We start from the raw sequence: 12276 nt of genomic DNA on the forward strand, positions 1-12276 counted from the left end.
AAACTTTTTCTGTAGGAGTCACTATGAGGCACACTCAGTACAACAAATGCAACTTCACACAATAATTTACATTTTACTTTCCACTTTAATTTTTAAGCTCAGCAATTTTTCCCTAATTTATATCTACTGTATTCTAGGTCAATCTACAAATGTTTTCCGGAAAATTATCGCATTGATAATTTGCATACTCATTTTCAAGTGTGTCATGCTCACATTCCTTCTGTAAATATGGGTATCTTTGACTAAAATATTAGAGAGATGAATATTAAACTTTTGTGCGAGATTGTGCGTATTTGCTTGTTTTCCGCACAGAACCAATACGCGGTAAGTGTGAAATACCACATTCAGTATTCCCAACGTAACACACATAACAATTTCCCTCTTCTTACCGCTTAAGCGCGACATTCATTTTACTGCTTTAGGCTTTTAACATATTATTTTTAGATACGTTTAACATAGTAATAATTATAAATTGGAAACTTACCACTGCAATTTCACCTAAATTGCAATGTTAATTATTGTTTTTAAATATTTGCAAAAATTAAGTAAACTCTACTACTCCACGAAACTTATTGCATTCCTGATACAAGTAACATTAAGGAAGCCGTGAAAAAATCAACAAGATTCCAGATGCCGATGTTATTACTGCAATATGTTATATAAATAATATTGTTAAAATATTAAAATGAAAAATAAATCATTACATTACCTTACCGTTTGTTTTAAGTTCGCATTTATAGACAGGGGGAAAAAAAAGACAGACGTATATCACAGCCTGCTGGAGTATAGTAAACACAGAAAACATTTTATAGCAACAAGATATTTTGGTTTTCCGAAGTTGCCGTCATTAAACAGAAACCAACATGGAGATTTCATTGCAACTAATTAGAAATTCGTCTTTCAGGTATGTAATAAACGATCTTCGCACAAAATAATGTACGATACACGAGCGGTATGTTTGTTTTCATGTTCTTGGAAATTAAAAAAGCTCAACTACGTTTCGCTTTTTCAATCTTTTCCTCGACCATGAAAACGTCAACATACCGCTCTTGTAACGCATATTACTATTTTGTGCAAAATATCTACAATTTCTGCATACCTAAAACATTCATCCTCAGCATTAACAAAGAATAACGAAATAGGCTTGTTTTCCATTTTGACTTGTACATATACGCTTTATGTTTCTTTGAACGAACATGTCTTCTACAGTCATCTCAGCCACCATGACCTACAGAAAATTCAAATGATCACACACTACAAAAAACATGGCTTTCACTAACACGTGAAACAACTAAACATGACCATTCCTTTGTGTAATCGTCTCAATATTTTTGTAATACTGCCATCTTCTTACTAGTGGATGCAGTTTGACAATTTACCTCATTTCAGGAAACCAATCATTGGGAAATAAAATATAGGAAATAACAGTCATATATAGCAATTGTACCAGATGAAAGTGACGATTTCACAAACACAGCTAACAAATGTTGCACATAGAACTAGAAGTAAGCAGTGTTGACATATATTATTCTCTCTCGTTTTCTATGTGTGAAATGAATTAAAATATACTTTTTTTTTTTCATGGTAATATTGTTTTTCTGTAATAATTTTTCCTTTGACCATAATTCTGTAATAATGGGGGGAAATCCGTAACAGTTGTCACCTCTGCATTGGTGTTCCAGGTGCCATCAAAATTGCAACAATTGCGGTTTTTTGTAGGTAAATGCTATTGTATGTTAAATGAGTTAAAACTAATCATGTCAAAGTTTTAATAGTCTTTTAGATTAGGATTCGATGGATTTGAATGAAGAAAAAAGTGCGAAATTTTTAATTTTCGAATCTCGAACCTTTTTCAAGATTCGCAGGATTAAAAGATCTGAATGTCTCATGCTTACACACAAAACATTGTTCATCTGACCTTAAAGGGCATGCAACTTAACAATAAGTGATTTTTCTTGTAAATATGAGCCAGATGTGTTTTTGTATATGCTGCATATCTTTCAGGCAGAAGAAGGATCTTCAATGCTATGTATATGACATGCCCACAGGCTGTTGCGTAGTTAAAGAAAAACATTGTAGAAAGAAATAAGTTAATAATCTGAATGAACACTAATTACCTTCTTCAGGAAACTTTTTCCTTTTCTTTAGTGAAGGAGTTGTGGGGCTTGACACATTTCTGAACTCTGGGCTCCCTGTTGTCATAGCATTAGCATCTGGAGCAGTTAAGTCAATGGGCCCATCTTGATACACTGCTTGGTACGGGCTCAACAACTTCAGCAACTGGTTTGTAGCTACAACAACCAAAATAATTATTTATATTTATTCAATGCAAGATCGATTTATAGACTGGAAAAAAAAAAAATATATATATAGAATACAACAAAAAAACAATGATATTGACAATAACTAATCATCATAATATTAAACTTTTTTAGCCAATGTAGGTACAGTGAGGGACATGAATGTTGAGCAGGCAAAAATGTTTCAAGATTTGTAGCACGGTTCATAAGAGGCTACAGTTTTAATTCCTTCTCAGCATAGACACAGTGGAACCTCGATTTTGGGTTTCTCGATTTAAGATTTACCCGCATTTTGCATTCTTATTTTGCGATCCCAGCAAAGTCCCATATATGCAATGCTATTTTTACCCCAATTTAATGTTTCTCGATTTAATGTTTTACCCACATTTAAGAAACAAATTTTTTGTCCCAACAAAGCAAATTAGCTTCGATTGTGCGTTTTTTCAGCCCTAAATGCTTATTCCCTTGTCCAAGGTCGTTTCAGTAACAGTTCTTATCCCTCTCCTTATCTACCATGTATACCCAGGTGAGATACCTGATGCAACACGCTGCCAGAAACCACGTGTTAATCATGTGCTGTGGTGCATGACAATCAATTCACAACAAAGCATCGCATTAAGACTGAAAGTGGACAATTTTAGGGCTTCTAATGGATGGCTTCATTGCTTTAAGCAGCACGACATTACATACAAAAATGTGTGTGATGAAAGTGCAACTGTTCCACATTAGTCGGTGGATCATCAGAAAGACGATGTACTTCCACGTCTCATTGAAGGTTATGATGCCAAAGATATCTTTAATGTGGGTCTTTTACTCCCTGATGAGAGCCTCCACATAAAAGGAGAGACCTGCCATGGTGGGAAGAAAAGTAAGGAGAGGCTCACTGTTCTTCTCTGTACAAATGCAGATGATTCCGAAGTTGAAATCCTTGGTAATTGGCAAATATGAAAAACCAAGGTGTTTTAAAAATGTCCGCACAATGCCATGCAGTTACAGAACAACAGGACTGCCTGGATGACAATGGACATTTTTAGCAGCTATCTGAGACAGCTGGACGTGAAAATGGGGGCTGCTAACAGGAAGATAATTCTTTTAGTGAGTAAATGTCTGGCATATCCCCCTGATACGTCATTCCTGAAGAATGTGAAGGCTGCTTTCTTCCAACCCTTGGATTTGGGCGTAATTCATGCCCTTAAGGGGAAGTATAGAAGTTCACTGGTGCAGAAACAGATTGCTGCTGTGGACAGACAAATTGGAGATTCTGTTTTCAAAATCTCCATCCTCACTGCCATGCATATGGTCTGCAGTGCATGAGAGGAAGTGTCAGCAGCCAACATCACCAACTGCTTCAGAAAAGCAGGCTTTATGAAGGCTGTCAGTGGTGACATAATGGAGAATGAAGAAGACTGCATCAATGAACAGTAGCAGGACTGGAAGCTGTATGAAGGTACATGTGTAGCTTCAATATTGATGAATCCAGGTGAAAAGGGAGTTACTCTTCCTCCATCAAAGATGTCCAGCAAAACAGACATCCATTCTTGATTTCTTCAAGAAGTGGCAGATAAACTTGATGCAACCAACCAGTATACTAATGTTGTGAAGCTCTTTAAAGCATATTTGTTCTTTTAGTTGAGATTAGACCATAAAAATTAGTTTCTAATATGTTCATGTGTTTCTTTTTCAATTTTGGCAAAACCCCTATTTCGGATTTTTCTCGATTCTGGGTATAATTTATCCGGTCCCCTGAAAACCCCTGAATCGAAGTTTCACTGTAGATGTGTAATATTTAAACAGAAAAGCAAAGCGAATGTCTTGTCAACATATGACCGAAACTTTCAGCTCAGAGCATGCGCAATGTGGCATTCTTTGACTTAGAAAAAACTCGAGTCACTCAACTATTATGCCTCTCATTGTACAGTGGTCACCCAATATTTCTGGGCCTGATGACGGTTACAATAACAACTTCAGTTCCTGGAAGTAGATTTGCCAGAAGTGAAGGATGTGGTAACAATATGAAAACAATTCCTTCACACTGCTGAAATGAAAAACAGTTGTCAGTTACAAACGAATTTCTGAGCATGGTGTAAGCAACCACTGTAAATAGTTGTTCTAGTTATCATTGTTATCCCTCAGAGCTCTATAATGTTGTATAGTGTTATATTGGAGGCACGTGGTAGCGTCATACTTAAGACATAATGCTGCAAGCAGGAAGGTCGTGGAGTCATGGATTTTTCCAGTAATCTAATCCTTCCAGCTGCACTATGATCCTGGATTCTATTTTAACAGAAATGAGTACTATGGGCATTTTTCTTGGGGGATAAAGGCGACAGGCATGTAGGATTGCCATCCCTACTGCCATTAAATGCCAACTGAATGTAAAAGTGGGAGCCTTAACCTCTTACCACCCTCTGGATCGATTTGGCCTGTCATGGGGTTGACCTTACTTTACTTTATAGTTGTGTATATTACAGCACAGTGCAACAAAAAAGAAGATCAGTTCTTGCGAAATGACAACATTTTCTAACTCAGATAAATATAGACACAAAACATCTAAATATTCACTAGATTGGTTCGATGAAGTAGTTATCCACTGAACTATTAATAACTTTTATCAGCGTTGATTTAATAATGGATACTTCCGTTGTCATATCACCACAGTAATAGCATTCATTACTGCACTGAGTGTGATATGTAAATGATTACCGCACTGAGTGTGATTTCTCCTATAAGCCCCAGCTAATCCAATAATAATAACTACTTTCTGCAATAGAAATCCATCATCATCCTCTTCTCTTAGAAATTTAGCAATTTCCTCTTTACTAAAAACTTTAGATTTCTTGCCTCTATATCCTTCGCCTTTTCTTTTCATAAATGCAATTAAATTTGTGTATGAGCTGATATGAGCCGTTCAGAGCAGAAGTGGTGTAACTCAATTTTGACTTACACCACTTTTGTTCTGAACGGCTCAAATAAATAATATACAAAACACAATTCCTACTTTCTCTTTGTTTCTCTCTCTCTCTCTCTCTCTCTCTCTCTCTCTCTCTCTCTCTCTCAATCTCTCTGTTCTTCGCATATATATTTACAGGCAAAATATATATTCATGTCACTTAAATTTGTATAATAACGACCGAATCATTAGCCTAGTTTATATGAGCCGTTCAGAGCAAAAGTGGTGTAAGTCAAAATTGACTTACACCACTTCTGCTCTGAACGGCTCATATTGAAGTCTTTTTTTCACGGAGATAACATGGTCAAATATATACATTACATTAAGGGGCAGAAGGCAATTAAGGAAAGGGAAGAGAAAGGGGGAGACAGTCCATTAATTTTATATTAAAATCAAGTTGTAATAATTATTTGGTCATTCTGAAATGCATATATGAATATTTCAATATTTTTAATTAAACCACTTACCACTATCAGCGACTTGTGAGGCAAACCATATGCAACCAATAAGTCGAGGTTTTATACGTTCTGTCTTCTGTTTCATTTCCTCTTCAAATTCCAGTTCCAAGAGCTTGAGTTTCGTCTTCTGTGCCTCGGGTGACTGAATGAAGTAAACAACATTTAAATAAAACAGTACCTCTATAGTCCGGGTCAGCTTACTTTATACCCTAAGGGTTAATATCAGTATTAATATTAATACATAATAGTTATTTTATGTGTTGTGTTGTGGTTATAATTCAAAACTATAGTTAGGTAAGTTTTCGGAGTTAGTACTAATAATTTGATGTGGTCAAACAAAATACATTTTTAGGTTAGGTCTCGTGAATCAATTGTTTAGTCAAACCAATAAATTTCGTATTGCCAGACAAAATACTTGACATGTTGATCCCTTTCTCGCATAGTTTGCCTACGAAAATGTTACAAATTATTGAATTATTTAGAATAACCTTCCAACAAAGTACGTTAAGTAAATAATTTAGTATGTAGGATCGTGTGATATCTGGTAACAGTTGGCAACACTGACAAGATGGCAATATTTGCTGTTTAGGAACTGTTCTTATGTGACCCTCACTATACATAAGTGCACACAGAACTCGATCATTAATTTACACTATTTCTCTATTTTATATGCATAAATTATGAAATTTTACTTAACATAGACCAACTAAACATATGTAACATAAAAACTGAATTAAAAAAAAATAAAAGACAGTAAACAGATCACAGGACCAAAAAAAAAAAAAAAAAAGACAGTGATGATAATGAATGTGATAGTGTGATAAATACAGTGGCGATGGTGGAGATGTATAACATGATTCTGTAAAATTTCACGAGTTCATGACTTTCGTCTACTCAACTATAAATTGTGCATTAAAAAACATCATGGCCAAAGGTTGTTTACACAAACATCAAGTACTGCAGTATTTGTTTCAATCCAGATGTCTCAATTCTCTCCTTCCTTTTGGTCTGGAAAAACAACTTTATGAAAATCCTTCAATATTGTAATTCTAACTTTCCATTCTTGAAACACATTTTGACTATATAGTCTTGTGTGTTCCTGTAACAGAAATGAATCTTTCCAGATAAAGTTAGCGTAATTTAGGGCATTCTAGCTGTGATTGTGAACTCTTAACACGCACTGATACATCCAGTAAATGGCCTCTAACTTTTCTTAGATGCTATGTGAAATAATTTATCAATCTGACGATATGTGAATTTTTTTTTTTTTTTTTTTTTGGTCTAATGGCAGGTACTTGGCTATTCATCATTCACCCATATGAAGCCAGTTGCGTAGACCAATTTACAAACAGAGTTATTGCCATTGGAGGTTGGTCTACACTACACCTGCAATGAGATGAGATGACAGAGATTTGTTGGGATGTCACAGGGGCACTGGAGCTCCAGGAGAAAATCCCTGTTACCTGGACCACAGGCTCGCCCAACATAAGATGTACATCGGGGATCGAACCCGAGTCCACAGGATTATAAGTTCAGTGCTCTAGCCACTAAACCAATGTGGCGGCTGATAAAATTGTTGTATTTTATTCCTCTTTTTGTTATCCATGGTTCAAGTAAATGACTATAAGTTCTAAATATATTAAACAGTAATACTGATAATGCTGGAAACATGCAATACTTTTACTTTCAAAGAGATTTGAAGTAATATTGTTGTTTTTGTTTGGAATGGCTTTTTTTTGTGTGTAACGTAAGTTACAACAACTATTTCATTAATGAATTACAAATAATTACCTAATTATATTCCTGATTACTGTCATGAAGCATGTTCTTAAATGCAACAAATAAGTCAAAAAAACTTCCGTAAAAGCTTCATTTTTTTGTTTTGGTGTATCAAATAAGTTCGTAAATGTGTCTGAATGTAACATGAGTTACTGTGCAATGACCCTACTGGACTTCTTACACCGGTAGTAATCAGTTGTTTAATATTATGTAATTTTCTGCCGAGTTAGCTCTGTGGTAGTGTTCCTGCCTCCAGACTAGCCAGTCCAAGTTTGATTCCCAGTAGGGTCAGAAATTTTCATGTATTGGTGCTATTCGACAGGAGTAGGCTACATGTCGGCACCAGGTTTCTCCTTCTCCTTTCCTCACCATCATCCTCACCCATTCCCTACACTACACTTACACGAACACTTATTCATACACTCACCCTAGTACACGACATAATTCTTCAAAGATAATAATAATAATTATTTATTTATTTAATCTGGCAGAGCTAAGGCCAGTAGGCCTTCTCTTCCGCCCAGCCAGACTCTAATTCTAATTAAATACATTTGCTTACACAGTTATTACATTAATATCTAGATCATAAAACAACATGAAAGTAAATAATGAAAATTGGATAACTAATGTTAGTGTGACAATAATAAACACTGGTAAGAAATAGTTATAATAATGATAATAATAATAATAATAATAATAACAATAATGAGATAATTTAGATATTTATACACATCATGTACAGTATAACGTGGCTCGCCAAAATGGTGTGCAACTTGAAAATGGGTCACAGTACTGCCATCTATCCACTATGCAGAACCCAAATCACGCAAGTGAAGTGTGTAAGCATTAGATACATACACACACATTATGTAATTAATGTAAATAATCAAATAATATTAATAATAGTATGGCATAATGAAATCAGCACTAAACTGGACAATTAGTTATGGTAGTTTTCAACCCTGCCATTATGGTTACGACCAAATAGCACTAATTATACAATGTCACCAACATAAGCGCATGACGTTGGCCTGTGACATCGTAAGAAGGAGAAATTTGTTTTTTTTTCTCTCTCTCTCTCTCTCTCTACCTCCTTTGTTCTGAACATTACTGAGACATAGCACCACTTTTAGCAACATGGTTAAGTAGGGTTTGATGGGCAGATACATACTCGTACATCAGTCTAAATTAGACACATAGACAATGATGAGGCTTATTAATATTTTGAAATTACTCTCGTTAGGATTATATTGTTCTTTAAAAGTATTTTGAAATATTCTCATTAGAATTATGTTGTTCCTATCAATATTTTCAAATATATTGATGTTAGCAGTAGATACTGTTATTTTTCTTATTAACAAAAAACCATAGGAAGGACTCGCAACAGAACAGTTTGACTGTGGCATATGTGCAAACCCTCATTCAGTGCCAGCGTGATCCTTACCTAGATTTATTTTCGCATGTACATTCTAGATCAAATCAAGAAATTCCCTTTCTTGCTCCGGTTACACATCTTGCATATACAAAGAGTAGGTTTGGTTAGTTTAGATTTTTATTAAGTAAATCCACGCATGCACAGTATCGTCTCACAGCCAAACTGTTCCTGTCGCAATCCGCACGTAAAATCTTATGTTCGACTATGGTTTAATTTCCCCCCAGCTTGTATTTGTGTAAATATTGCGAGTAGATTACATGGCGAACATTAACTGCAAATTTACTTTCGTTCATTTCAATGATATTCTGTAAACCATACCTTTTTTATCCTTCATTTCGTTGTGATAACCTACTGTAAGAACTTACTACATTTACATTTTCTTTCTGTGTATTCAAAACACGGCCGTTTTATTCCGTCAATCTTGGACTTGACTAGTGCAGTCAATTATTTAAGAATAGAGTTGCAAATTTTACTACCACCATTTCAATTGTCTTTTGTTTCAGACAGCTCGGTACGGCCAGTGACTAGTGGGCAGCATAGTTGGCATTGCTCTACCATGTGTGTTACCCAGTTGTTCCAAAATCAGTGTACAAAAAGTGTCTGTGGATCCCCCCCCCCCCTTCCCACTTGTAAATTATATTATTACTTCAGACTTCTGTGAAACACTATTAGTTGAATGGCTAATACATTGGCCTTCTGTAATACATTAAAATCCCAGTAATTCAAGTCGAATTTGTTGTGGACAAAGCATTTGGGGCAAATTTTCACATGGTACTCCTGCTTCCTCTCCCAATATTCCACTAATTGATCCTGAATCATTATGCGAGTGTAACAAAGATTCACTTTCTGTGGCACATTAAGGATAAAATTACAGTGATCTAGGTTCCCCTAATTTTATTAGTCAATAACCAGGTATCCAACGTAAAGAAGTGAAGTGTAGTCCAAATTCTAGAATAAAATTATACATTCCACAAAATTATCTACGATGATGGATATTTTAATATGATCCTATTAGAAACACACACAACTACTGCACTTAATTTACAATTCATTTTTGATATGGTCAGCTAAGCTCAATAAGTACTTATGTTATATATCAATATGTTAAATCTTTCAATCTTATGGCTTAACACAAAATATAAAACAAATTAACTCGGTGTTTTATATATTTTTACTTTTGTTGTATTATTCCACAAACGTTTTCACCCTCCTAGGGGCATCATCAGGTACAATGGTGTTTACAACATTAAATATCTAAAATCAATTATAAAAGAATATGACCCCATATTCAAAATAATGCATCATATTAGAATAATAATATGTGTAGATTATCGAGCATAGTGTGCAATTGAACAAAATGTTAGAATGAACATACAAATTATACATTAAGGCATAACTAGGTCAAAATATTAAAATCAGAGGCTTAAATGGCTCTTAATTGTGTGTTATGTTCATAGTATAAAGAATGCAATATGTTTAATTATAATTTAGTGCTAAAACATGATTATAAAAGTTGAGTCATAATATAACATTAATATACTATCGTAGAGAACTGTTAACTATCTCAGTTTTTTGGACACATTGTGCTTTACAGCAAATGAACTTTCGTTAATAAAATTATATATTTACAGAACATATTATGTGTAAGCATGTGCATTAATATATCATTATATGTTGAACAATAATAGTGTGTTATATACCCTCCACAAAACTGGCTTCATTTATACACCGACAGTTCCTTGATCTCCAGGGAACAAGGTGCAGGTGCAGGTGTTGCATGCTGTCTCTTCTCACTTTATAGATCTCTTGGATATGGAACAACAAGTTTTGATGGAGAAATCATTGCAATAAGTGAAAGTCTCAGGAATCTTCTATGCCACATCAATAAATTTAAAAATGTAGTTATACTGTCAGATTCCAAAGCAGCTATTCTATCAATAGTCTCTAGACACACACCTTCACCTCAAACAGCAGAAATAACTAAAATGCTCTCTCAATTAATAACACTCAATAAAAGAATTGTATTCCAATAGATACCATCCCATTGTGAAATCCTGGGAAACAAGAATGCAGATGCTTTAGCAAAGAAGGGCAGCACTGCTACTTACAGACCTGTTACTAAATGTACGTATTACTCTGTGAGAAGACTAGACGTAGACTTCAACAAATAAAATTTGATAATACAATCTCTAGGGAAAAAATGGAACTCTCTGCATCATAATCCACAGTTAATTCCCGATTTACCACACAAATCGTCTGTAGCTGCATTAAGATTGGCAACAGGCCATGACTGTTTGGCCAAGCACCTGCATAGAATTGGAACATATCAGTCCCCTAACTGCCCATTGTGCAATTCAAATCAAGAAATGGATTCGGAACATCTCAAAATCTGTGCTTCAGTAGCTGACCATGACAATATCTTTGAAAAATATTGGAGTGCAAGAGGTCAAATGACTTTATTGTCAAATGCCTGGCATTAGAATACAACATGTTATATGGTTAGTTATAATGCAGACATTTCACTAAATGTTGAGTCGTAAATAATCTGAAGTCAAATGTTGTAGTTGGCTTGCTGAAGGGGCAAGTAAGATGTTTTTAATATTCAAGTAATAACCATTGTATGCTCAACTTTATATAGTGACATTCGGGAGTAAGATGTAGCTATCTGTGGTATATCACGATACAAATGTATCATTGAATGATGAGTTGAAAACCTGGTTATGCCTTAATGTATAATTTGTATGTTCATTCTAACATTTTGTTCAATTGCACACTATGCTTGATAATCTACACATATTATTACTCTACTATGATGCATTACTTTGAACATGTGGTCATATCCTTTTGTAATTGATTTTAGATATTTGATGTTGTAAACACCATTGTATCTGACGATGCCCCTAGAGGGTGAAAATGTTTGTGGAATAATACAACAAAAGTAAAAATATATAAAACACCGAGTTAATTTGTTTTATATTTTGTGTTAAGCCATACGATTAAAAGACTTGACATATTGATATATAACATTACTGCAATTAAATTTAACTCAGTTGTTCCAATCGTTTTATACCTGATCTTCATCCTCTTGGCCTACATTTTCTTCATCACTCAGATAACCATGAGGAACAAAGAACTCATTATCAACTTCATACTCGTCTTCTGACTCTTTCTCGTCATCAGAACCATGAAGGGACTCTCCAGGCTCTTCTTCTTCCCATTCATCATCTGAATCTACTTCATATTCAAAGAATTTCTGAAACAGTAACAACCCATATTAACATTTTAAGCCTAGTCAGAATATTATTACTCTGAAGTCAGATTTGTCAAGCGGCTGATAAAAGTAAGTACAGTAGT

At 34.7% G+C, this 12276-nt stretch overlaps 1 protein-coding gene across 1 annotated transcript in view; it reads right to left on the minus strand.

Moving 5' to 3' along the window:
• Window positions 1–12276, minus strand: part of LOC138709166 (chromatin assembly factor 1 subunit A-like) — an 81664-nt gene that overhangs the window by 5521 nt on the left and 63867 nt on the right. The window contains exons 9-11 of the mRNA XM_069839723.1: window positions 11993–12175; window positions 5718–5850; window positions 2118–2291 (exon numbers count right to left, since the gene is read on the minus strand). Of these exons, the coding sequence (XP_069695824.1) occupies window positions 2118–2291; window positions 5718–5850; window positions 11993–12175 (490 nt within the window). The remainder of the gene's footprint in view (window positions 1–2117; window positions 2292–5717; window positions 5851–11992; window positions 12176–12276) is intronic.

The sequence above is a fragment of the Periplaneta americana genome, chromosome 11 (genome assembly GCF_040183065.1).
Source record: "Periplaneta americana isolate PAMFEO1 chromosome 11, P.americana_PAMFEO1_priV1, whole genome shotgun sequence".
In the NCBI taxonomy this organism is placed as follows: domain Eukaryota; kingdom Metazoa; phylum Arthropoda; class Insecta; order Blattodea; family Blattidae; genus Periplaneta; species Periplaneta americana.